At 44.1% G+C, this 27,971-nt stretch overlaps 1 protein-coding gene across 1 annotated transcript; it reads right to left on the bottom strand.

Annotated features, from left to right (window-relative positions):
• Positions 1-23: 23 nt before the first annotated feature.
• SGCB (sarcoglycan beta) lies at positions 24-26,828 on the bottom strand. The gene is made up of 6 exons (XM_040334903.1): positions 26,740-26,828; positions 18,831-19,037; positions 15,141-15,326; positions 14,047-14,238; positions 3,280-3,411; positions 24-267 (listed from the first exon to the last, which is right to left on the bottom strand). Exons 1-6 carry the CDS (start codon positions 26,755-26,757, stop codon positions 67-69), a joined length of 936 nt encoding a protein of 311 aa, XP_040190837.1. The 5' UTR covers positions 26,758-26,828; the 3' UTR covers positions 24-66.
• Positions 26,829-27,971: the final 1,143 nt, after the last annotated feature.

The following is a 27,971-nucleotide window of genomic DNA, read 5'->3' as shown; positions in this document are numbered from 1 at the left end:
ATTTAAACAAACATAAATAAGGGTAAATATATAACACTGATGTAATTGCAGGTGATGTGATATTACTTAATATACTGAGCTACAAGGATTAACAGAGGTTAAGCATCCCATATTGCGGCTCTCCACTAGTACCCGAAATAAAGTCCCATCTGCACACATGCACAGCTTGTAGCGTTCTGTTCCGTCATCATACATCAGCTCTCCCGTAGCTGTAGGTAATCGAGAAGGTGTGACCACCACACTGCCATTTAGAATAATACTGTTCTCCTATGGAAGGAAAAGCATATGGGGTTAAAGAACTTGGGGGTGATTCAGTGCTTTCAGAATATAAGCCAAGAGCAACTTGTTCATTTGTACCTAACGTTGTAATTACTGCAGAATAACACAGGCGCCAATTCATGTAAAAAGTTCCTATTTACTTACTCCATGGCCTAATTCCATAAACAACCTTGGTATCCTAATTTTATTCATATGACAACACTAAACTGAAACCAGACTACAAGCTGTATATCATTAGCCCTCTCTGTGATGTACTTCTGCATAGTAATGGTACAGCAGCTCATGGGGTTGATTTACTAAAGGCAAATTTTCTGTTCACTTTGCAAGAGAATTGCTCCTCAAAAAAAAAAAAGTTTTTTTTATCCTTGCATGTGATTGGATATTATTTTTAAAGTGAAATTTCACCACATTCACTAAGCTCTGGGGAAAATTCACTTTCAAAGTGAACAGCAAAACCAACTTCATTCTATATATCAAGATTATTAACGCGAAAATCGACTACAATTAATGCAGAAAGACAAGCAAAAGGATATAAGGTAAACATTTTACTGTATACAAAGGTGATTAAAGTGGTTGTACAACCTGTACAGCCATTTTTACTTACAGGCAGTGGTGTATTTAGGTTTTGTGCTGCCCTATGCCTGACTAAACTTGTGCACCCCTAATTTAAATATGAACCACCCCCTTCCTGTCAAGGCCACACCCCTTTCTGTTTAAGATCCACCCTGAAATTTTCGAGTGGGGACACTAGTTCTCAATGCCTGGGTGGGGGGAATGGATTCCCTTAACCTCCCTGGCGGTATGATTCTTCCAGAAAAAAGGTGCTGAAAGCGGTACCATTATTTGCAAGGAAATTTGGCGTTTTATACTGTAGGTCTGTAATTCTTAGGAATAACTAATTTAAATCTGACCAAACAAGAGTCTAGTAGGCATCCCGGGTATGACATTTTTAAAAAAAACTAAATTATAAATTATAATATAATAAATAATTATAACAAGTAATAATATAATTATAATAAAAAATATTCAATAATGTAATCAACTCAAAATCACTGAAATTTGCTCAGTTGCAGAATTGTCGCTGTCATTACTTTTATTTTTTTATGACGAATTTCCCCACAAATCGCTATCGCACAATTCTGCAAGTGATTATAATTTATTATCGCTGTTTTCTAGCTGCTCTAAAACCATTTTTGACATAAAGGGACACTTTTGGTTGCTATGGACAATCTACAGTTTGCAGGGAGAAAGAACCGTTTTTATTATATAAAAGTACATGTAGGGCACTGGGCAGACCACTAGGGACAAGGGGGGGGGGTGTATTTTTTACATACAGTACTGTAATCTATAAGATTACAGTATACTGTATGTAATGTGTTTGTTTACGTTTTTGAATTTGGCGCCGTTCTCCACTCCCGTGAGTCGTAACGTCGCAGGGAACGGAGATCGGCGGCACAGGAGGACACTGTGTGAATCGAGTGAGGTCCCGCTCGCTCACACAGCGCGGTGGCATCGCTGGATCCAGGGACAAGGTAAGTAACTTTGTCTGCTGCTGCAGCGAGGCGAGCCCGAGTCTGACTCGGGTTTACCGCTTTTGGTATAAAAATCTCACCCCGAGTCAGACTCGGGAATACCGCTAGGAGGGTTAATTCGCACAATTTCCTATCACTTCCTGTTTAGCTATGGGGCAGAAAGTGAAGAGAAATATCTGCAATCGGACAGGGATGGTAAAAAAAAATAAACTGACAGGGGCTATAACCCAGCACTAGTCAGCAGCTTTGGCTGTCGCATTCATTATATTTTTCATTCATTTTTTATTTATTCACCCAATTTTCCACCAAGCAGGTATGACCAGAAATCACATTCTATACGAATACTACTGAATTCTATACGAATACTACTGAATTCTATACGAATACTACTGAATTCAGGCACCCCAGTATAATAGCAATACAGGTGCACATCTGGTCCCTGGTATCTAATTACACGGATGGTGAGGGATTATCACACAGTTAAGTTTAGGACAATATTACGGGTAACCCTTTTAGGTTCCTGTAGGTATTGTGTCCTGGTTAGGCAGCGCCACCACCCCCCACTCACCTTTTTCCTAAAACCCATCAGGGTTTACTTCCTCTTTAAAGTGTGAGTCTAACAAAAATGATGCTGTTTTTAATAGAGTGGGGAATGAGAAGCTCTGTCTGGCCTCTATTTTTGGCTCTATTTGGGAGCTTTTTCCGCACACTTTTTGACCACCTGACAATGGTTTCTATCAGACAGAAAGTGAGGGGGGGGGGGGGGGGGGAATTTGCAACAGGGACACAGAAAGAAGTGCAAATCTGAAGGGGTTTCTAACTTTCCCCTACTCTACTAAAGAAAAACATTTTTATTTCTGCCTGTGTTGCTTTTGTGGACTTTCCCTCACTTCCTGTGTGGTAAAACATTGTCAGCAGGACAGGAAGTGGGGGTAAATCTTTCAAATGGAGCCCAGGATAGAAGTAAATACTTAACAGGGGTTATAATGCTTTCCCACTCTATCCAAAACCAAGGAAGAAAGTTTCAGCTGGACATACATTTTAATTTCCTACCCTGTCATGTAATATTACAGTTGCATAAAGCTTGAGTAATTACACAACTTGGAAAAAGAAACTGAGTTATTTTTAAAACTGGAAGTATCTAGATATCAGTGCTTGGGGAAATTACAGTGACAAAGTACTTTATCTTTCTATGACTTCACCTTTAATACCTAATTGATAAACGACATTCTCCTGAACAGTGCTTCAGCTACTTTGAGTATATATTATAGATATTTTTAAGAAAAATAAAATGTAAACATTCTGCTAGAAAATGATTTGCTTTAGTTGTTAACTAATATAATTTTGATCTCTTGGAGGACTGGGGTCTTTTGCTTTTCAGAACAAGAATTTCCCTACTGCCAGAATGTAGAAAAGAACAAAACGAAAAATACCAAGCAAAACAGAATGACAATTAACCAGAACTTACTGCTTTTAGCACAATATTTCCACCTGTTCGAAAATCTATGGTCTTTCCCATGATGAAAACTCCTTCATTACCACGCACAGTGATATGCCCATCCACATTGATTTTAAGATCGCTGCTTGCACTGCTTGTGATCTAAAAAAATAAAGATAACAACAACTATTTCCACTGAGAGATTGAAGTCTGAAATAAAGCCAAAAACTTGCATATAGATAATTTTTTTTCACTGTAAGCATCTTATATATTAAAACTATAGCTGGCCATACTCTAGTAAGTAGAATTTTGTTTAAAGTTTTTTGTTTTAAAAACATTCATTTGATTTTCTAACAAGCAGGAATCGTGTATGGCCTGCCTTTTTTTTAAGTCTATAATACTGAAAGTCTAATGGCCCGTACACATGATCCAAATATCGTACGACAGATTGTACAACTTTTTTTGCTTAATAGTCAGTCGCAAGTAGAAATTGAATAGGTTTCTAAAGTCACGAAAAATCTTGTACGACAGAAAAAAAAAAAATTGAAAGTGATGTCATTTGTTGTAATGTATTCGTATTGTATTTTCGGACGACAACTGTACTGACTAAATGAATATTGTACGATCTGGTATTGTACAAGCACAATTTTCCTGCTTTTCCGATCGAATAATATCGGATAAACTGTCGCGATCAACTCTCGAAAGTAGTGTGCACACGATCCAAAAATCGTACGATTCTTCCTCGGACAACAGTTTTTGTCCGATATTCGGATCCATGAACAGATTTCCTGCTGAATAATATCAGAACAGAACACTTGCTTTTGTGACATCCATGTCCATTCATTTTTTTGGTGCATGTAAATAATGAAGCTTTCTCGACTCATATTAGATTTATGGGAGGACATTTACATTCAAATACCTTCAGTCTATCACATTTAGGTCAGAAGATATAGAAAGGAAATAAACCTTTCCCATCTTTTTTGGACCTAGACAGACTTGGAAGTAATTGGATGGAAACAGGCACAAGCCTGCTTATATCCAGCCACCCGAAGACAAACATGAAGCTTCTGATCAGGTCCACCTGAAAAACTGACAGGCAACTCTGATCGGATCACCAGTGTGAAAGGGGCCTAGAAGAATAGTGTTAACCCCAAATAATATGTTCTGCTTTAGATCAATAGTTCTCATTCTTTCTATGTCAGACAACACTAGAAAATGACATTCAAGCTGCAAATGTGTTTATTAAAGCTGAACTCCAGGCAAACTCCTAAATACCAGGGCTGTGGAGTCAGTAGATAAATGTTCCGACTCCGACTCCTCAGTTTTATGTACTTCCGACTCCGACTCCTCAGTTTTATGTACTCCCGACTCCGACTCCCCGACTCCGACTCCTCTGTATTAATATGCAAATGTATTTTATACATTCCTTGAGGGAAAGAAACGCAACCTACCACAGGACTACTGGCTGGGAAGCCAACAGTCTACTGTATTGCACAGTTTAAGCAAAAGACAAACACAATGAAAACAAAGTTTTATTAATTTTTTTTTCCCATAGTCATGTTTAAAGTTTAAGCTAACAATCGAAGTTTACAAGTTTTTATAGCCTTAGCTAAATGACAGCAGTTTTTCCAATGGTTTACAGCTTCAGTCTTGAACTATTGGCCCTCCATTCCCTTCACTTATACAAGTGTCTCACTCTCTAGTCCTGCAAAAAACATATTTATTTATTCCCTTATCAGTGAGAGGCTAGGTTACACATGGACGCTGCGTTCCCTGTAAAAGCAGAACACAACACTATGGAAAGTATAAGTATTGCAGCTCCTAATTGTGCGTTGCGTGCCATATAGTGAAGCACATGAAAAGCATGCTTCTTCACGGTCACTTAACGTGTTCGTTTTGCGGTTACGTGAGGCAATGCATGCATTGGTCTTTATTCTTACAGTAGAGAAGTCATTAATTATAACTTTTTGTGAATTGGGACATTTAAACTTGCTTTTTTTTTTTTATTCCAATCAAAATTTAGTAGGAGTCGGAGTCGGTGCATGGTTTGCCGACTCCGACTCCAGGTACCCAAAATTTCCCCCGACTCCGACTCTGACTCCACAGCCCTGCTAAATACACAACTAAACATACACTAAATAGAAGCATGTCATTTAAATCTGCAGCTTGAAGAACAAGCAAGATATTTTCTTGAATTAAAAAAAAAAAAGACTTGAGAGACACATAATCCTTGAGAAGAGACAATCAAAGGTCGGATATGGTCACTGTATAAAATACATAAATGGTCCTTATAGTAAACTTGGAGGAAAGCTGTTCACTGTAAGATCATTGCAAAAGACAGTGCAACTCATTGTGCCTGGGGAGCCTAAGGCCCCTTTCACACTGAGGCAGTTTGCAGGCGCCACCGCACCTCCCGCCCCAGTGTGAAAGGGGCCTTACACTCTGCAAAAAGAAAAGTTCCTTCATACTGTACATGGGCTCCATTTCAGAAGATTACATAAAAAAGACTAGCTTTAGAACTATGTTACTAGTAGTGTTGTCCCGATACCACTTTAAGACCGAGTACAAGTACCGATACTTTTCTTCAAGTTCTCGCCGATACTTTTTTTTTAATGTCATGTGTCAGTATTTTATTTTATTTTACAATTTCATATTTTTTTTTTTACAATGCTTTCTTATGGGGGGGAGTGGATGGTGTCGGTGTGCGTTTTATTTTTATTATTTTTCACAATTATTTTTATTATTTATTGCAATATTTTTTTTTCTTAATCCCTTTCTCAGCTGCTCTGAAAATGAATGGACAGGAGACAGAGGTTCGTCTCCATTCATAAACTGATCAAGCATCGTAAGCACAGGTTACGGTGTTTCCCGGTGTTTCAGTTATATGAATGTTATATGTTCATTCGGAAAAGGTAGGAGCCGGGTTTAGCGGCTCCTACCGCTGCTCTCTATTCTGACAGAGGGGGCGAAGGAGGATATGGAGGGTGACACGGAGCACAGAGGGGGGCATGGAGGGTGACACAATGCATGGAGGGGGAGAGCAGCAGCACAGAGAGGGGACACAGAGCATGGAAGGTGAGAGCAGAACGGAGGAGGACAGCAGGAGCACGGAGGGGGGACACAGAGGGGGAAGGGGGAGAGAAGCAGGACAGAGGGGGGACACGAAGCATGGAGGGGGAGAGCAGAACGGAGGAGGACAGCAGCAGCACGGAGGGGGGACACAGAGGGGGAAGGGGGAGAGAAGCAGGACGGAGGGGGGACACGAAGCGTGGAGGGGGAGAGCAGAAGAACGGAGAAGGACAGCAGCAGCACAGAGGGGGACACAAAGCGCGGACGGGGAAAGCAGCATGGATGGGGGAACTGGAGGAGGATACAGGGACAGTCGGGTATCGGGTGAAGCATCGGAGCATTTCCCCGAGTACAAGTACTCGGGGAAATGCTTGGTATCGGTACCGATACCGATAATAATATCGGGACAAACCTAGTTACTAGCCAAAGCATTTGGAAATCTGGTCAATCTGTCTAGTGATCCAGACATCCCTGCTAATTAGCAGAGCCAGGACCTGTACCCTCTAAGACCACTCTGCAGACAACATATACAGTAGCTAAACAATAGAGCCTGGACCTGGATCTGGTCCTGCCCTATCTGTGGGAAATGAAAGGGTTGCCCGACATTGATGAGATTGTGTTTCTGCTTTTTCCTCCTGTCAGGAAACTCTCAGATGAATAGCAATATGCAATACAATAAATCCTGACTACCTGCTGTGCTGCTCCTCCCTTTCACTAAGAATGCTGCTATCAGTAGAATGATATCAAGAGAGAGAGAGACAGAGACAGAGACACAAACAGAGATTCAGGTACTTTTAATGGCTGTATTTAACAATACATTTGTCATATTTTTATTGAACCCATTGATTTTATCATGGCCTTTTGTCTGAAGTTCAATTTATTGTAATAATTAATTGTAAATATTGTAATTGTTGATTTGGGTAAAATACACAATACATTTATATTAAAAACACAAATATAATGTATGAGTGAATGAATGAATGAGTTATACAGAAATTATTTGTTTCAGGGAATAACAATTTCACCTGTCCCTTAATAGTATGACACACTAAGGAAGGACAAACATTATGGGTTGAAGGGAAAAAAATTGCTTGAATCCCTCCTGCAGCGAGATTGTGTTCTGCTGGCGAGGATCATGGGGAGCCTTCCCTAACTGCAGAATACAATGATCACTCCTGGTCGCTATAGCTGCTGGCAGTGATTGCAAGAAAAACTCTGACAGGATAGTTGTATTGAAGTTAATTGGTGGATAGACTTCAGTATAACCAGCCTGCCCTTAGATGGATCGAAATTTGAATAGAAATTCATGCTGAACTGTTTTAATTTTGATCTAAAGCCAGCCATACATTATTCTTTTTTTTTCATTCAGCCAGTGTTAAAAGAGAAGAAATTACCAGATTCCTGCATTCACACATTTATATCCTCCCTGCTGAGCTATTGTTTTTTGACAGCGAGGAGACTTCCCCACCATCAGTATACATGGTGTAGCCGGTAGCACTGGTTGTACAAAAGTTGATTGGTAGATCGACTTCTGTACAACCACCCTGCCCTATATATGGATCAAAATTCGGCCAGTCCCTGTTGAACTGAATGAATTTCGATCCATGCATGGCCGGCTTAAATATGAAGAATTCTGGCGATGGGGTGCAAAGGCAGATGGAAGAATGCAACAAGTTATTAAACCTTTAAATACATCAAATGGGTGAATAAGGTTCAGAGGGCAGTTTGTTATATATGAAACCAAAATCAAGAACACGGGGACATGACCTCAAACTAACTGGAGGAAAGTTCAAGACTAATCTTACAAAGTATTATTTTACTAAAAGGATAGTAGATGCTTGGAAATAAACTTCCAGCAGAGTTAGTGAGCCAGTCAACAGTAAATGGCTTCAAACATGCTTGGGACAAACAGATCTATACACAGACAAAAACAATTATGAACCCCCCCCCCCCAATATACAAAACATGTATATAAAAATGGACAGACTCGATGGACTACTCTGTCTTTTTTCTGCCTTCACTTTTCTATGTCTCTATTTCCTATGCAAGCTCTACAAGGGAAACTACAGGAAAATAATATAAACTTTACATTTATTAGGTGATTCCAAGGGATCTGGTACACAAATGTAACTTGTCTTACAAAGCAGGTCTAAAATTTTACAATGAACACTTCCCAAGGAAAAGGAGGCCGACCTCCTTCTAAAAGCGGCGTCCGGAGGCCTGCCAGTTGAACCCAGAGGAGCGCACAAAAAAAGTAGGACAGCTTTGTGTCCAGGGCGGAACAGATCTGCAGATTGTATGTGCATATCTACAGTACAGGGGGTCCCCTAGTTACAAACATCCAACTTACAAATGACTCCTACTTACAAACGGAGGGAGACCACAGGAAGTGAGAGGAAATCTACCCCTAGGAAAGGGAAATTCTCTTCTGTAAGAGTTATTTTGGGAAAAAGGTGTCTCTACTGAAGCTTTATCACCAAGGCTTGTTTCCACAACAACCCAACATTTTCCAAATCCAATTGTCACTGGGACAGAAAGTGAGGTGAAATCTTCTGAACAGGGGCACAGACAGCAAAACAAATATTACAGGGGTGATAACCCTTCCCTATGCTATCCGAAAAGCTTAAAAATATTTTTGTTGGGCTGGAGCTACACTTAAAACGTGTACCTTAAGAACAAACCTACCTATCTTGGGCCAGATCCACTAAGCGCGGCGCTTCTATCTGTGCGGCGTAGCGTATGTCTGATACACTACTCCGCCGTAACTTACAGCTTTTTTTTTGTATCCTTAAAGAATTTGCGCCGTAAGTTACGGCAGCGTAGTGTAACTTTGGCGGCATAAGGGCGCGCAATTCAAATGGATGTGATGGGGGCGTGTTTTATGCAAATACGTCTTGACCCGACGTAAATGACGTTTTTTTTAAACTGCGCATGCGCCGTCCGTGGGGGTATCCCAATTGCGCATGCTCGAAATTAACCCGCAACAAGCCAATGCTTACGACGTGAACGTCATTCTACGCAAAGCCCTATTCGCGAACGACTTACGCAAACAACGTAAAATTTTCAAATTTCGACGCGGGAATGATGGCCATACTTAACATAGGATACGCCTCATATAGCAGGGGTAACTATACGCCAAAAAAAGCCTTACGGAAAGGACGTAAAAAAATGCGCCGGCCGGACGTACGTTTGTGGATTTGCGTATCTAGCTAATTTGCATACTCGACGCGGAAATCGACGGAAACGCCACCTAGCGGCCAGCGTAAAAATGCACCTTAGATCCGACGGCGTACTAAGACGTACGCCAGTCGGATCTAGCACAGCTTCAGGCGTATCTTGTTTTGTGGATACAAAACAAAGATACGCTGGAGCAAAATAGAAGTTACGCGGCGTATCAATAGATACGCCAGCGTAACTTATTTGAGGATCTGGCCCCTTGTTTGTAACCCCGGGACCCCCTGTATACACATTCATGTAAAAAGTGTCAAAATGCTGTCTAAATGTGAGTACTTAAGCCCCTGTATTTTACGTGGAATCTTCTGCCAGCGAGAACCCGCTTTTATACAGAAAATATGCATATGCCCATGTGAATGGCCCCTAAATCACTCATCCTAAACAAATAGGCAAATCAGTAAGTTCAGAATGAAATCAGAATTCATTATGTGCATTCTCATTCTAGGTTAGTGGCTAAAAATACTAAAGCATGATGGACAACTATAATTTGCAGAAGGAGAATTAAAAACTTGCCATCCAACATATGTTTCACAGTAAAGAGGGTGAGATTTACCGTATTTTTTTAAAATAAACCACTTGGAAGCAAAATAATCGTATCTGAGTGTGACGGTATCGGTATGATATCCCCGTCAAGCATTCCCTCCTCTCCATACAAGAACATCACAGGATTCCCCACACATGAGTCAAGACTGGATGCTGGAACCAAGACTGATTTATTGACACAAAAACTCAGCTTATATGTGGTTACAGCCTGTTAGGAACGCCCCCCTCACACAGTGGGGTTTCCCATACAGATTATAGGAGACAAGTCGGAGCCGACCATGCAGACACATTTCTTTAGATAAAGACATCAGGGGAGTTAATTAATACACTGAAGCAATCAGAATAATTAACATACTACTTCTCTAATCATTTAGCCTGATGATACAATACACATCTTTTAAGGGTAAACACAGATCTTCTTTACACAACACAATAGATCAATTAACGTTTAGAATAGTGAGGGGACATTAGCACGTCAATAACCTGTCAGAGGAATGAATCACACATGAAATTCCTTTCTACCTCTACCCATGGCTAGCAGGGAGCAGTACACTGAGACATATAGGCAAATGTATCACAATGGCCCCCCTTTTGCTCCCTGCTCCGGCAAATCCGGTTGGACCTTCTCTGGTCCAGTAGGGTTGACGGGTTCAGAGCTTTTAGTCTGAGGTTAACTCCGTTTGGCATGACTGACCTCCCTTGACAACTGCTTCAGACTCAGGTATGTCACCGGGTCGTCAGATCACACGCCGGTCAGTCCCCAAGTCTTTGTGCGATCTGCAAATGGGTCTGTGCGCCGCCGTCTAGGTGTCCCGCTATGGGAGGGGGCAGGTTATGGCTCTGAAGTGACAATCACAGGAGATTCATAAAAAGGAAAAGTTATATTTGTTGTAGCACTGGTGCACTGGTGCTCAGAGTCCGGGGGGGGGGGAGAGAGGGGACTCAGAGCCCCATAAGGTCAGCCACCCCCTGCTCCCTCCGCAGCCGCCGGTTCTCCTCTTGGAGCTTCTCCAGCTCCATCTCCAGTTCATGGAGCCTGGGGGGGTCAGCCCGCTGTGACCTCAGGTGGTTGTTCTCCTCCTCCATGCGGCTTATGCACTCCTCCAGCTCCATGTACTCACGGATCAGCTCCTGCTTGCTCATGTCCTGCAGGCTCTCCACGTGGTCCTTCATCATCAGGAACTGGGTGGTGGTGTAAGGGGCCACCGGTGGGCCCTTGGCGAACATCTCGGCCCGCATCTGGGACGCCCGCTGCGACTCCCTCTCCTCCAGTCGCTTCTTCTCCTCCCAGGTCAGCTTGTTATACGGCTTCCAGGACCTCTTCTTCTTGAAGGGTGGCCGGCGGTGCCTCTTTCTGCCCAGCTCCCTCCAGGGCCCCTCCGGCTCAGGGCTGGAGCCCATGACCAGCTGACAATGGTGTTCCCTGTTGTCCGTAATAGCAGATTGTACCATGAGGGCTTCGTAAGGGGTGCCCAATGGTTCTTCCCGACCCCGCTCCTGGGGATCCCAAGCCGAGTCTACACAATGGGCTGCTGCTGGTGGGCGGTACCCAGGTTGAGACCAATTTGACCTGGTGTTGTCATTCATGGGGCAATTCTGCTTGAAGTGACCCAACTGTTTGAACCGGAAGCAGCGTTGTTCGTTGTCCTCCTGGCGTGGATAGCGAGGGCTAGATGTCACCGGTCTGTTAGGAGGTTGGTATCTAGCGGCTGGTGGGTGTGAGGGCGCCGTTGGTCGTGGCGGTTGTACCCGTGGTGTGACCTGGTTCGTCTTGCGAGTATCTGCATATTCATCCGCCAACTTAGCGGCCTCTGGTAGAGTCATGGGCCTGCGATCTCTCACCCAATCTTTGACATCCGTCTGGATGTGATTGTAAAATTGCTCCAGGAGCATTAGTTGCAAAATGTCCTCTGCGGTGGTGGCCTGGCTGCTGTTAACCCAGTTAGAGGCCGACAGGGACAGCTGGCATGCCCATTCTGCGTAAGAGTCTTTTGTGGTTTTGCGTGAGTCCCTGAACTTCTGTCGGTGGGACTCTGGGGTTACTGCATAACGAGCCAGGAGCACTTCTTTAACCCGGGCGTAGCTATGGATATCCTGATCTGGCGCGGTCCGGAAAGCATCAGAAGCTTTGCCTGACAGTTTGCCTGACAATATTGCAACCCACTCTCTTCTAGCTATTCGGTGCAGGTTACATTGTCGCTCAAAATCCGCCAGGTAGTTATCAATTTCACAGTCCTTTTCATCAAAAGCTTTAAAAGCGCTAAACGGAATCTTCCTTGCGCCTGCTGTGCTGTACTCACTGTTCGGAGAAGGTGCGGCTGCTTATTGGACTGCTGCCAGTTTTAACTGTAGTTCTGCGTCCCTTATTTCTTTAGCCTCCTGTAGCTCTGCGTCTCTTATTTGTTTGTCTCTTATTTGTTTAGCCTCCTCCGCTAACAGGTCCATCACTTTCAGCACCACATCCGGCGTTGGGTTCGGGCCGAACCACGCTAGCTTCTCTCTCATTAGCTTGTTGGCTGGCGATTCCTCCTCCTGAATCACTGGTGTATCCATCTCTTGTACTGCTGGCGTTGCTGCAATCCCGTCCTCCTGGTCTATCTCCATTGATTCCGCTATGATGACCCGCTTGGTTTTGTTGCTAGCAATCCTTCCAGTAGTTCTTCCAGTGTCTGCTTGGAATCCGGGTGTGAAGGAGAGTAGAAGGGAATATCCCGCTGCTGCCAACCAATTTGTGACGGTATCGGTATGATATCCCCGTCAAGCATTCCCTCCTCTCCATACAAGAACATCACAGGATTCCCCACACATGAGTCAAGACTGGATGCTGGAACCAAGACTGATTTATTGACACAAAAACTCAGCTTATATGTGGTTACAGCCTGTTAGGAACGCCCCCCTCACACAGTGGGGTTTCCCATACAGATTATAGGAGACAAGTCGGAGCCGACCATGCAGACACATTTCTTTAGATAAAGACATCAGGGGAGTTAATTAATACACTGAAGCAATCAGAATAATTAACATACTACTTATCTAATCATTTAGCCTGATGATACAATACACATATTTTAAGGGTAAACACAGATCTTCTTTACACAACACAATAGATCAATTAACGTTTAGAATAGTGAGGGGACATTAGCACGTCAATAACCTGTCAGAGGAATGAATCACACATGAAATTCCTTTCTACCTCTACCCATGGCTAGCAGGGAGCAGTACACTGAGACATATAGGCAAATGTATCACACTGAGCATCAATGCAGCCTGATCTGTGCCCATCTGCAGCCTCAATGCAGCCAGATCTGTGTCCATCTGCAGCTTCAGTGCAGCCTGATCTGTGCTCATCTGCAGCATTGATCTTCAATGCAGTTTGATTAGTGCCCATCTGCAGCCTATAAATTTATCAAAATGCTCTGCCTGTTCAGTGCCAATCTGCAGTTTTTACCTTTCAATGTTAGATCATCTCTGTTGTCTCCGAGGGAAGAGGGGGAGCGAGAGCGCCACTGAATTACATAGAGCCGCAATCTCCTTCTTGTGTACCCAGCGCTCCGTCACTCACAGCCACGCCTCCTGCCCCTGCTCATATAATAGACAGTACAGTAGTCCAAATCCCCTGATTTTAAGGGGAAAAAAGAGCGTGTTATACGCCGATAAATGAGGTAATACCCACAGACCACACTTTGTCTGTACCAGTGGTCCAGAACCACAAGCTTCTTTGTTAATATATACCCATGTGGCCACTGTTATGATTGACTGCTGTGATCACATGATCAGGAACCAGAGAATTTGAGATTGAGCTGCCAGTGACAGCATGGTCTCTGCAGGCTCCTGGTGCCAAAAGGAAATTTACATTGGATTTATGTTGCCTTAGCATAAAGCATTATGCTTCAAGTTACCTTAAGGTTCTGAGCAGAAAGTGAATAATATATTAGAAAGAAAATGCATTACCCTTTCTGTAGATGCTTTCTGAACATTTAAGGTCTTCACGCCCTTGGGTAAATGAAATTCATGTTTCTCATAATCTGTGCTGAACAAAATGTTCTGGGTTCTTGGGTCCACAAATTCCATGCCTAAGTCGCTGGTAATGGAAGTCTTGCTTTTTCCCACACTAAGTTTTGTCGAACCTTGTTGAAGAATCACCTGCAATCAGAAAATGGACAATTGCATATGTGCACCCAATTTCTGCATTGCTTTTTGGTATTGAGTTCAATAATAAAGAAATCATAATTCATAATTAAACATTACCTATATAGTTAAGTTCTTATATATTATTTTACTATAAAAAACTGTTTTTTAAAGGACACTTTTGCCTTCTAGGGAAGTTAACAAAACAACAATTTGCGCAATTATGTAAAACTAACTAGTGAGAGCAAGCTGATGCTGACACAGTGATATCATCCGTCCCTTTAAAATAATCTGTAACATCAGCTTACTGATTTTCCTGTGGATGATGGCGTACATCTGCAGTATGAATGCCTACTGTACTGACAGAGAGAGTAAGCAAGACGTAGGCTTCACACTACAGCTGTCCCCTAATCTGTAAGCATCTACCATAAGCAACTTTATACTAAATCACTGAGATTGTAGCCATATTAGTGCACTTATAACAAAAACAATTGCTTGGAGCTTGAAGAGGGTACATTCTGAAAGCTTGTCCTGAAAATCTGGATGTTAATGCAAATAATGTAATCATTGTTTATATAGCAAAAAATAAAAACCGCAGAGGTGATCAAATACCACCAAAAGAAAGCTCTATTTGTGGGGAAAAAGGGACATCAATTTTGTTTGGGAGCCACGTCGCACGACCGCGCAATTGTCATTCAAAGCGTGACAGTGCTGAAAGCTGAAATTTCGCTTGGGCAGGAAGGGGGTATATGTGCCCAGTAAGCAAGTGGTTAAGAGGAAAGTTTCAGGAAAAAAACTTTCCACAGCCCCCTGCGTATAACACGCAGGCACAGTTTACCTTCTATTTTCAGGGTAAAAAAGTGAGCGTTATACGCCAATAAATACAGTAATTAAAAAACAGCTCTCCTTCAACTTACAGGCTGGTTGTTGCCAGTGATCACAAGATCTTCATTGCGCCGTCCTCCCACAGTACTCTTGTATAAAGGATGGATGATTCCCATATCTGAGACTTGTTTAAATCGGAGCAAACCGCTGTCACGAAATTCCATGCTCTCACAGCCATTCGGACCAATACGAATTACAACCCAAATAACCAATGTAATCTAGTCAAAAAGAGAACTGGTTTATTGCATGTATTAATAAAATGTGTAATATTTCTCATATACTTCTCCATTATATATTCAATCAAACAATTCCAAGCTTAGTGTAGAATTTGGGAAGAGATAAGTGAGCATATACTCTATAAACTTACTGTAAAGTAAAATAGTGTTTTTGTCATTTAAAGAACTATCATTAAAATTTTGTTTCACTGGCCTGTCCCCCAATGGACAAAGTACATTTACTACATTGTCCCAAGTTGCCAAATGCTTCCTAAATTTGAGTAACACCCACCCCAATCTGCCACCGTATGGCCTTCCAATAACATAGCTAGGAAGAAAATGGCCGCTTTTTAACGGCTGCTTGTCTTGGCTCTGAGCACTTTTTCCGGCAACAGAAATGCAGAAGGAAGGGAGGCTAAAGCCTCGTACACACGATAGGTTAACCAGAGGACAACGGTCTGAAGGACCGTTGTCATAGGTTAACCGATGAAGCTGACTGATGGTCCGTCGTGCCTACACACTATAGGTTAAATAACCGATCGTGTCAGAACGCGGTGACGTAAAACACAACGATGTGCTGAAAAAAACGAAGTTTAATGCTTCCAAGCATGCGTCAACTTGATTCTGAGCATGCATGGATTTTTAACCGATGGTTGTGCCTACTAACGATCGGTTTTGACCTATCGGTTAGGAATCCATAGATTAATTTTAAAGCAAGTTGGCCTTTTTTTTTAACCTATGGTTAAATAACCTATGGGGCCTACACACGATCGGTTTTGACCGATGAAAACGGTCCTTCAGACCGTTGTCCTCTGGTTAACCTATCGTGTGTATAAGGCCTAACACACCACCTCTCCCTCTGCATTACTCTTGCCGCTGTTTGAAGCCAAGACAATCAGGCACTAGCTTAATATTTTGTCAGATGACCACAGGGGGAGAGGTGAGGCGAAAATTCTGACCCTATAGCAAGGGTTGGGAAGCATGTAGCAACATGGGACAAAGTACTACATGTACTGGTCTCATGGGGAACAGAACAGTGAAAAAAAAATATGATAGGGCAGCACAGTGGCTGAGTGGTTAGCAGTTCCTCCTTGCAGCACAAGGGTCGTTGGTTCGAATCACAACCACAGCACTGCCTTCACTGAGTTTGCATATTCTTTCTGTGCCTGCGTGGGTTTCCTTCTAGTATTTTGTTTTCCTGTGATTGGTGTGCTGCTCAGGCTCATATAATGAGTAATGTAAATGGTTCATAAGTCCGCTGCTATGGGAGTGTCGATGAGGGAGTGGAGCTCATCTCTGCTCCTGTAGCCACTAGAAATAGGAAGAAAGGAATCCCTGGTGCCACACGTCCACAGTGTAGTGCAGGGATATGCAATTAGTGGACCTCCAGCTGTTGCAAAACTACAAGTCCCATCATGCCTCTGAGTGTCATGCTTGTGGCTGTCAGAGTCTTGCTATGCCTCATGGGACTTGTAGTTCTGCAACAGCTGGAGATCCGCTAATTGCACATCCCTGTTTAAGTGTAATAGTGCTAGAGACAACCTCAGCTTGGGCTTCCGCCAGGCCATGCCCTAATACGTTTTACTCTGCCCCCTGGAGCTTAGTCATGGGGATACTTTGGTTTCCTCCCACACTCTAAAGACATGCCGGTAGGTTATTTGGCTTGTGTCTAAATTGGACCCAGTATGTGTAAAGGCATGTCAGGTAGGGACCTTAGATTTTAAGCTCTTTGAGGGCAGGGACTGATGTGAATGAATAGTAAAATATGTAAAGTGCTGCGTAAATTGATAGCACTATGTAGGTACCTGTAATAAATAAATAAATAATGAAAATATTTCTAGGTCATGTGAGTGAATGTTACAGTAAAGACAGAAATATGTTTCTGATACCTAATGAGTCATGGATACTGTACAATCATGAAGTCAGCGAAATCTCAGGAGGACCCCTGTCCTGTAGCAAGGGTGTGCCTGATTTTCTATTAAGCGCACAGCTAGCTATTGAAGAAAAAAATAATTTGCACCAGATTTTTCAACTTTCCCCATGCTTGGGGAAGCCATTACCTATCCCCACAAATGCTGTACATGCTGGTGCCAATATCCAGGCACCCTACCATGTGAGTGCAACTATTTATTTGTTTTTAATGCCAGATTTATAATAAAATACTAAGCTATGATGCTCTTTAACATGTCTTCTACTGGGTCCCTTCACCTCTGATGGACAATCATTTGGAGGAACACACTGGAGATAAAGATTAGGAGAATATCTGCCTAAGGGGGGCAAACAGCGCATTATGACCTACCTGTAAAAAGGGGTCAGACACTTATGGTGAGTTTACATTCACACTTTTGGGCACAAGAGGTGAAGAAACAAGAATTTGATGTTGAAGAAATCACAGTGTTGGGAATTTGTCACTTATGGACTTCTAATTATTATTTTTTCCAACTATTATACCTGTATCAACTTTTTTTTATGTATTTTCATTTGTATCTTGAATTACGTTCATTCACATAACAAGTTTTTGTTGTTTTTCAATGTCATAATGTGCCAGTATGCATCGCATACTAGCACATTATAGGAACTTACCTTAGAATGAAGCCCTCTAGCACCGCACTGTCACCCCTGAGAGGGCTGACATCTTATCCTGGTCTTCCTTCTGGGTTTGCAGCCTCCGGGTACATGGATGAGTGGATGGGGGTGCAAAGACGTCACTCTCGCACATGTGCGTGAGAGTTGCCGTTTACAGCACGGGCTCTGAAGGTCCTGCAGGGTAAGCCGGACCTTCAGAACGCACGCGCCGGTCCACACCCTTGGACCCAGTACAGCACCCTGCCAGGACATTCTTTGGTTTAGGTATGTGACCAAGGAGCCGGATCTCAGGATCCAGCCCTCAGCAGGCTTATCTTTGCCAGTGTCCAAATCCTCCAGTAGATCACAGTATAACCCAAATGTCTAGGAATCCTGTGTCATTTAATAAAACAGAAAGGAATATTTTGTTGTTCAGTGGCCACACCTACAGTCTGCAATGTCTGCTTGCCTATGAGCAACGAATATTTTGCGCAGTTAAGCCTGTTTCACACGATCAGATTATCGGACGAATAATCCTGTTTTTTTTTGCATGCTAGTCTCATATTGAAAAAGTGAAGAGGTTACTCAACTTACAAAAATTCTCGTTCGACAGAATACAACTTTGGAAGTGATGTAATGTGTTGAATTGTTTTGTAATGTATTCTTTCGTTTATGAGCATGCGTAGTCTTGCTCTTACATTTTTTTTCAGATAAAAACTGTACTAATAAACCAAAAATCGGACGTTGTGTTCATGTAAGTTAAAATTCTTATAGCATGCAGCTTCAGGTTTTGTCATCCGAAAAGTCGTAATCAGCTGTCCAAGTACTATACTAACGATCAGATAATCGGCCAATCGTTCGTCATACAAAATTTTACTTTCGATTTTCTTATCGTGTGTACGGACTTTTAGTCACAAATCTTCCGCAACTTATTGTACTTACAATTAAGTTGATCACAGCCAAGATAAATAAGAGAACAATCACACAGATGGCTAAGTTGCCTTTTCTGCCTCTCAGGCCAGTTTTATGGAGGCGATCCTCATCAATGGGAACATATCCTGCCTTGAAATTACTGTTGTGCTCTTTATTCACACTTCTACGCTCCACGGCTTTCTCTCTCATTGACTTCTTGACAGGTCCATTTGAGCTCTGGAAAAAATGCAGAAGAGATTTATGTCTGCCGATTATGTGAGACACCCTTGTTTTCCTATTTACGGTAGTTGCTAAAGCATGAATAAAGCTGCCCTGAGATATAAAGTAATAAACTCTGGATCAAGTCTTTCTTTAGGGATGGACTGCAAGTTCTAACTTCTAAGGGGTTAGGCAGAACACTCATGTATCATACTAGAAATACTGGGCCAGATTCACAAAAGAGATACGACGGCGTATCTCCTGATACACCGTTGTATCTCTGTTTCTAGCTATGCGACTGATTCATAGAATCAGTTACGCATAGATATCCATAAGATCCGACAGGTGTAATTGTTTTACACTGTCGGCTCTTAGGATGCAGTACCGCGGCCACCGCTGGGGGGAGTTTGCGTCGTAAACCAGCGTCGGGTATGCAAATTAGGAGTTACGGCGATCCACGACGGATTTTCGCGTTCGCTACGTCGCCGGTAGTCTAGTTTCCTGTCGCAAATTTAGTCGTCGTTTTGGGTGCCCTAACTTTAGTCAGCAATCGTATTGCTGTCTAAAGTATGGCCGTCGTTCCCGCGTTAAAATTTAACGTCGTTTGTGTAACACGTCCAGGGAATACAGAAATACGCTACGCGCGTCGCCGCTCTAAAAAATGACGTCACGGCGCGCAAAGCACGACGGGAATTGCGAAACGGAGCATGCGCAGTAAGTCCGGCGTGGGAGCGCGCCTAATTTAAATGGCACATGATACGATACGTTACGCCGCCGCGATTCTACGTGAATCTGGCCCACTGTTCCGATCTTACTGTCACCCGCCTAGATAAGTGATACTGGCACTGTCTTCATGCCTCTCTCCTCCTGTCCTGCCTCTCTGCATACGCATACTGTAACACATGGCCAGATAATGTATGTTTACCTCTGTGTCTATGGATGCAATTAATCCAGTTTTCCATCACTAGTACTGAATGAGACAAGTACAGTGCAGGTACAGGCAGCAGGAGTCAGGAGGGAACATGTTAAACATAGTTTGGCAGGAATTTTAGATTAAGACTCTTAACCAGAGACGTTCTTGAGCATCCCCTAAACTCGTCTCGAGACAAATGTGCACTTATTTTTACTCCACTGAGCAGTGGGCTGAGTCAATCCCACACCGCGGTCTGCCTCTTAGTTTAGGTGAGCTGTGGGGTGAGAGTGACTTGGCCCGCTGGCTATTGTATTCTTACAGCTGAGGGAGCAACATTTGTCTGAAGGACCCAACAAGGTCATCCACGGCTCGAATTTCAGCCGATACCAGACAGAATTTGAGTGATGTTTGGCAGACCTAAAGAGATAATTTATATCACAAGATATTTCAGTTTTTCAGTCCACCAAGCACTTGCTACTGTTCAGACCAGTTCAGCCGTTGCTAAGCAGTTTGTTGGGTCAATTACCACTCCCTTTCCCGTCCAAAACACAGTTAGAAAGTAGATGGATTTGTGACTGACAGCTGGTCTTTGGCAGGAGGGGCCACTCTGGAGACCAATTCTGTCATTCACAACAGAGCCGCAGAGCTGTGCCTATCTGGCTCCTTGTAAACATACACCAACCCGACAGATGAAACACACTGTACTGAGTGATCTTTTTTTATGGTAGAATGATAAACACTGTGAGGACCGGTATAACACAGCGCCGCTGGGCTAATAGCAATTAGGCTTTAAATCCAAAATGGGGCCAACAATCAGAACTTGGTCCCTGAGGTGATTCAGTAAAAGTTTCACCCTTTTATGAGAGTTCTTCTGTAAGTGTAAAGGCTTATCACACCAGAAAGCATGTAATGTGTGTTGAGTAAAGTGGTACAGTACAAATTGCTGTACAGCAATGCATGGCAGCGCATTGTAGATGTGCATTGCAATGTCAACTGAACCCTAATACACATTAACAATGCACTATAATGCACCTGTGTAAAGTGCTCTGCAACGCACAAGTACATGTCATCTGTAAACTGCTCTTAAAAAACTAATTGCAGCGTTTCTTATAGGAGAAGTATGGCCAAAGTTTTTTTTAGATGTACTTCTCCTATGGGTTACATGAGTATAGTTAGTTCTGCACTCCTGTGACCTGTTCTGAGCTGACAGCAGGATAAAGCCCGCTGTCGGTTGATGTCACAGACCCAGTCCAGGCTCTGAAAAGATCCCTACCATATGGTCAAGATCCGTCCAGAAGCCTGAAATGGCAGCTGGATCAGCCTCTTAGGCTGGCCATACATCAGGCAGGCCCTTGCACTACATAGTTGCAGGTAAATCTAAAGGAAATTGAATAAGAAAATTGTATAATGTATGGCCAGCCTTGGCGATCTGCTCCGCCTACCCCCTCCACAGCTCAGCACTCCAGTTAGCGCTGGAGGGGAGAGCAAAGAGCCGCTGTCACCAGGTCTCTGCAGGTTGAAGGCTGAGAACTGAGTGATCAGCAGTGTTTGATCTCTAAGTTCTCAGTTTAGATGTGGTGGAGGGCAGCTGGGATCGGTGCTGCAGCCATTTTTTAAGAGTACTGACACCCCACTCACACTAAATACACTGCTTAACGTCAATCATGCATTACGGCACACTGTGTTCTGGTGTAATTGTGCCCTTAGCCTGGAGAAGGAGAGGGAGTTGTGCTGAGCAATACTAAAAAGTGCAGTTTTGCTTTAAAACAACACTGTGGGGTTGATTTACTAATAGTGGAGCACTCAGAATCGGGTGCAGCTATGCATGGTAGCCAATCAGCTTCTAACTTCAGCTTGTTCAAATTCCCCCCTATGGCTCCTACACTGTACTGATCACCTCCTGACTTCTACATTGGAATATAGTGGGAAGGGGTCATAGCTGGGTTAGGCATTTAACCCCCTTGCCACCAAATGTACACATATATGCGGCCTCGCGGAAGTGGTCCCCTTTCCGTAGGGCCGCATATATGCATATCTCTCTTTCTGCCGCGCTCCCAGCACAGAGAGCGGGGTCTCACTGAGAGCCCTGGGTCTCGTACTAATGATCAAAACCCAGGACTCCCGATTCCAGGTTACCGGATCGCTGTCATAGCCTATGATTGGCTATCACAATGATTAGTCACTGTAAGCCCGCCCCTGTGTTTACTTCCTTTTCTGAAGGGAGAGGTCCTTGTGGGAGATGAAAAATTCAAAATAAAGAAACATTTTTTTTAAGGTTTGCCAGTGCTAGGGTCAAGGTCGGGCTCATGGTCAGTATAATTTAGGTAGAATAAATTTTTTTTTTTTAAATCTCACCCCCCTTCCCTGGGGAATCTGACAGTTTAATTCCCATTATAGTAGAGATGCACAATTAATCGTTAAAAAATCGTGATCTCGATTCAACCCCCCTGACGATCTCTAATGCAGAGTTTGCAGATTCTTTCATATAACAAGTAGAGAGACTTATCCTCTCACTCCGCTGTCAAAAGAAAATATCTGGGCAGTCTGCCAAGTTTTTAACAAGAAACATTGTAACTAATGCTTCCTTCTTCCTTTAAATTAACCGTGACCCAATGTAAATGAGGGCCGTTGGTACGGCGCATGCGTGCGCATTCTCAGAACCACGGCGCAAATACTCATTGCTTTTGACGTGAATGTAACATACGCCCAGCCCCATTCACGTACGCTTACGCAAACGACGTAAAATACGACGGCTGTTCTGTCGTCCATACCTTGCATGGGCTGCACCATCTTTTTGGTGGTTTATCTTTACGCCGGAAAAACGCCTTACGTAAACAGCATATCGGGCGCAAGTACGTTCGTAAATCGGCGTACCTAGGTCATTTGCATATTCGACGCATAAATCCATGTACTAGCCCCTAGCAGCCAGCGTAAATATGCACATAAGATACGACGGCGTAGGAGACTTACGCCGGTCGTATCTTGGCCAAATTTAAGCGTATCTGGTTTCCAGAATACGCTTAAATATACGACGGCGCGCATTCGGACTTACGACGGCGTATCTACTGATACGCCGTCGTAAGTCTTTTTGAATCCGGCTATATATCTTTTTCTGACACTTGTTTCTGAAGTTAAAATCAATATTTGTTGCTAGAAAATTACTTGGAACCCCCAAACATTATATATATTTTAGTAGAGACCCTAGGGAATAAAATGGAAATTGCTGCAATATTTTATGTCACACTGTATTTGCCCAGCGGTCTTTCAAATGGAATTTTTTGGGGAAAAAAATACACTTCAATGAATATAAAAAAAAAAAAACAGTAAAGTTAGCCCAATTTTTTGGGGGTTTTAATATGAAAGATGATGTTACGCCACGAGAATCGTGATCTATCTTCTAAACAAAAAAAAATGTGATTCTCATTTTAGCTAGAATCGTGCAGCTCTACATTATAGTGGAGTCTATATTGGACATGGTCTTATGCAACTTACTGAATATGTTCTCCACATACACTCACACACCTTTGTATGTCTGCCCTTCCCCCGAGGACCCCACGCATTGATATCCTGTCTACTTGGAATGCCTAACTAGAAGTATGTTTGCTTTTTTCTTTTTTGTACCATATCTTGTATTTTTTTTTTTTGTAAAACATTTTGTAAAACACTAATAAAGATGGAATGCATTAAAAAAAAACATTTTTTTAATTAGTATTAGTGTCAGTGTGTTTTAGGTAGGACAAAAGAAATGCAAAAAAATTTTTTGTGGTAGATTATGGTAGTAACGAGAAATATGCAGCTAAATAAAAAAAAAAGTTTTTTTTTTTTACTATTTTAGGCCAGTTTTCCTTTGATAATAAAAAAATATCATGAGATATCTGTTACCAATTAGCACTAGGGATGAGCTCCGGCGTGTTCCCACAATCCACGTGCAGAGCTCACCAGGAAGTCGGCACGGCGCTGCGCTAATCACAGGCAGAGAGACATTGTCCCGATGCGTGGCTGCAGAGATCGGGAAACGTCTCACTGCTTGTGATTAGCGTAGCGCAGTGCCGACTTCCTGGCGGGCTCTGCACGTGGATTGTGCGAACACGCCACGTGCAGAGCCCCCGCCAGGAAGGCGCCACTGCACGTGGATTGTGCGAACACGCCGGAGCTCATCCCTATTTAGCACCAAGTGAAAGCCCAATTTGTCCTGAAAAAACACTAAAAATAGATAGAGGCGCTTTACCGCCACCGCACCTCTCGCCCCAGTTTAAAGGGGCCTTAGGTGGGAAGGGGTTAATTTTCCCAAGGGGCCACACATGATACTGAGGCCAAACCAAAATGTATATATTCTCTTCACTGTTATACAACCCTAGCACAAGATAAGACTGACTAGTGAGGGGTGTAGGCTCCGCCCCTTACCTGTGGGGCGGAGAGCGGACCTGACAACACCTTCCTGCATATCCTTGTTGCCCATCTCCCATGGTCTGCCCCAGTTGCCCGAGGGGTGCCGCCACCCTTCCCACATTGCTGAAGCCGATTGGAAAGTGTGAGAGTGCAACCGTCACCATCTTGGTGAATGGTGGGCCAATGAGAGTGGAAGAGAAGCCCCCACCATCCTGTTGACTGGTCAGCCTGCATCCAGGGATTTATATATCCTGATGGACCTCACACAGGCCAGACATGACTCCCAGGCTTTAAATGCCCAGGTCTGGGTCACATCCGCTCCTTTGGCTGCCCCTTTATGGATAATGCCCAGGTCTGGATCACATCCGCTCCTTTGGCTGCCCCTTTATGGATAATGCCCAGGTCTGGGTCACATGCGCCCCTTGGCTGTCCCTTTATGGATAATACCCAGGTCTGGGTCACATCCGCTCCTTTGGCTGTCCCTTTATGGATAATACCCAGGTCTGGGTCACATCCGCTCCTTTGGCTGTCCCTTTATGAATAATGCCCAGGTCTGGGTCACATCCGCTCCTTTGGCTGTCCCTTTATGAATAATGCCCAGGTCTGGGTCACATCCGCTCCTTTGGCTGCCCCTTTATGGATAATGCCCAGGTCTGGGTCACATCCGCTCCTTTGGCTGCCCCTTTATGGATAATGCCCAGGTCTGGGTCACATCCGCCCCTTGGCTGTCCCTTTATGGATAATGCCCAGGTATGGGTCACATCCGCCCCTTGGCTGTCCCTTTATGGATAATACCCAGGTCTGGGTCACATCCGCCCCTTGGCTGTCCCTTTATGGATAATGCCCAGGTCTGGGTCACATCCGCCCCTTGGCTGTCCCTTTATGGATAATGCCCAGGTCTGGGTCAAATCCGCCCCTTGGCTTTCCCTTTATGGATAATACCCAGGTCTGGGTCACATTCGCCCCTTTGGCTGTCCCTTTATGGATAATACCCAGGTCTGGGTCACATCCGCTCCTTTGGCTGTCCCTTTATGGATAAAAAAATACCCAGGTCTGGGTCACATCCGCTCCTTTGGCTGTCCCTTTATGGATAATACCCAGGTCTGGGTCACATCCGCCCCTTGGCTGTCCCTTTATGGATAATGCCCAGGTCTGGGTCACATCCGCCCCTTGGCTGTCCCTTTATGGATAATGCCCAGGTCTGGGTCACATCCGCCCCTTGGCTTTCCCTTTATGGATAATACCCAGGTCTGGGTCACATCCGCCCCTTTGGCTGTCCCTTTATGGATACATAAAGCAGTTGTGATGATGTGTACAGTTTTAGTAACACGTCAAAGTTGCAAAATTGTGCTCAGGCATTAATATTTGTTTTATCCTTAGACGGGAAGGGGTTTATTTTTCCAAGGGGCTGCACATGATACTGGGACTGTTGTGGGAAGGCGAACCAACATTTATATATTCTCTCCACTGTTATACAAGCCCTTTAGCACAAAATAAGGCCGACTAGCAGGGGGTGTAGGCTCCACCCCTTACCTGTGTGGTGAAGAGCAGGGCCTGAGATCACCTCCCCACACCCCATATCCTTGTTGCCCACCTCCCATGGTCTGTCCCAGTTGCTCGAGGGGTGCCGCTGACCTTTCTACATGCCGTTTGGAAAAGGTGGGAGTGCAACCACCACCATCTTGGTGACCGATGGGTCAATGAGGGTGGAGTAGCCCCCACCACCACGTTGAGTGGTCAGCCTACATCCAGGGATTTCTAATTCCTTACTGACCTCACACAGGCCAGACAGAGACAGTCAAAGAGCCGGCATGGCACGCAGGGTGTAAAATGCCCAGGTCTCCGTCTGGCCTGTGTGAGGTCAGTCAAGAATTAGAAATCCCTGGATGTATGCCAACCACTCAACTGGATGGTAGGGGCTGGTCTTCCACCCTCATTGGCCTATCGGTCACCAACAGCTTCAGCCATGTCCAAGGGTCTGACAGGAAGAGAAGAGAAATCTCCTCATTGGGGACACACAGGAGTCCCTCCCCCACTGTATACAAAGTAAAGAAAGGGAAGTTTCCTCTTCATACACCTTTATTTCTCCATTTCGTCATGCAGAAATGTTACAGAAGCCGTGACACGGGGAGGTTGTGTTACTTCTTCCTTACAGACTGAGTGACACCAGCACGAGGGTTATGTTAGGAGGGGTGACACCGTGCAGCCCATGGGGGACACACAGTGACAGACATAGAGGTGTATTGTTAGTGATGACACAGAGCACAGTGTAATGTATACAATTCATTCCCCCACAGCTCCTCTCTGCATGCTCTAACAAAGCCCCTTTTATTGCCTCTGAATGTCCCCCCACATTCCTCCCCGCAATCCTGTAATCCCGGGAGATTCACACCGGCATGCAGGCAGTCCATCACTGACCTGCTCGGCCGCCGCCATCTTCCCTCCGCCCAGACTGACAGCACAAGCACAGGAGGCCGGAGCTCCGAGCGTACCATGTGCACCCAGATGGGGGGCGCCCACATCTACATCACACCGTTATCTCTGGTCTATACCAACATATCCCGGGTGACTTTGCCGCTTAAACACACTTCGTGTAATGTGAAAAACTAAAACAGTCTAAGGCGCTGTGAAAAGAAAAATAGTTTGTTATATAAATGCAGAGCTCCCCTCATAGCGGCATGGTTCCGTCCTGAGGTGCTGGGAATGTGGTGGGAGCTCCCCAATTCCAGCTATTCCTGTCACACTTCTAATCCCCGCTATAAATATAGCATTGTCCGACCTCCTTCTACATGTGTGTATATATAGATATGTACATATGTACAACACACACCTTCTACATATGAAACTGTACAACCTTTTATTAAACCCTGCTTACACTAGAATGTATTTTACTGTGTATGTGACGAGTAGACCAAACTTTATTTTAGCATTGTATACAGTAGAGTAGAGATGGGTTATAACTCCCTGTCAGCTTATTTGTTACTGTCTGTGTACCATATGGGAAATTTCTCCTCACTTCCTGTCCCAGAGACATAACAGAAAGATAGAGGAAATCTGAGGAAGTGAGGGGATGTCTCTTCTTACCTTTGGGCCAGATTCACAGAAGAAGTACGCCGGAGTATCTACTGATACACCGGCGTACTTTCAAATTTGCCGCGTCGTATCTTTAGTTTGAATCCTCAAACCAAGATACGACGGCTTCTGGCTTCGATCCGACAGGCGTACGGCTTCGTACGCCTTCGGATCGTAGGTGCAATACTTCGGCGCCCGCTGGGTGGAGTTCGCGTAGTTTTCCGCGTCGGGTATGCTAATTATTTTTTTCCGGCGATTCACGAAGGTACGCGCGGCCGTCGCATTCTCTTACGTCGTCGCTAGTCGGCTTTTCCCGGCGTATAGTTAAAGCTGCTATTTTGTGGCCTAAAGTTAGACTTGCCATGTTAACCACTTCCCGACGGCCGTACAAATATTGACGGCCGCAGGGTGGTTCTAATTCTCGGAGGCGCCGTCAATTGACGTCCGCCCCTTTGCTCGTTCCCCGCGCGCGCTCCCGAGCGCGCAGCGGGGAACTGCTGTGCTGGCCGTGTCCCTTGGACAAAGCCAATCACAGATCGCCGTGAACGGCCAATCGGAGTGGCCGTTTCCTAGGCGAT

The sequence above is a fragment of the Rana temporaria genome, chromosome 1, assembly GCF_905171775.1.
Source record: "Rana temporaria chromosome 1, aRanTem1.1, whole genome shotgun sequence".
Taxonomy (NCBI): Eukaryota; Metazoa; Chordata; class Amphibia; order Anura; family Ranidae; genus Rana; species Rana temporaria.
The sequence above is the reverse complement of the archived record's forward strand: the minus strand, read 5'-3'. Positions and strand labels throughout refer to the sequence as shown.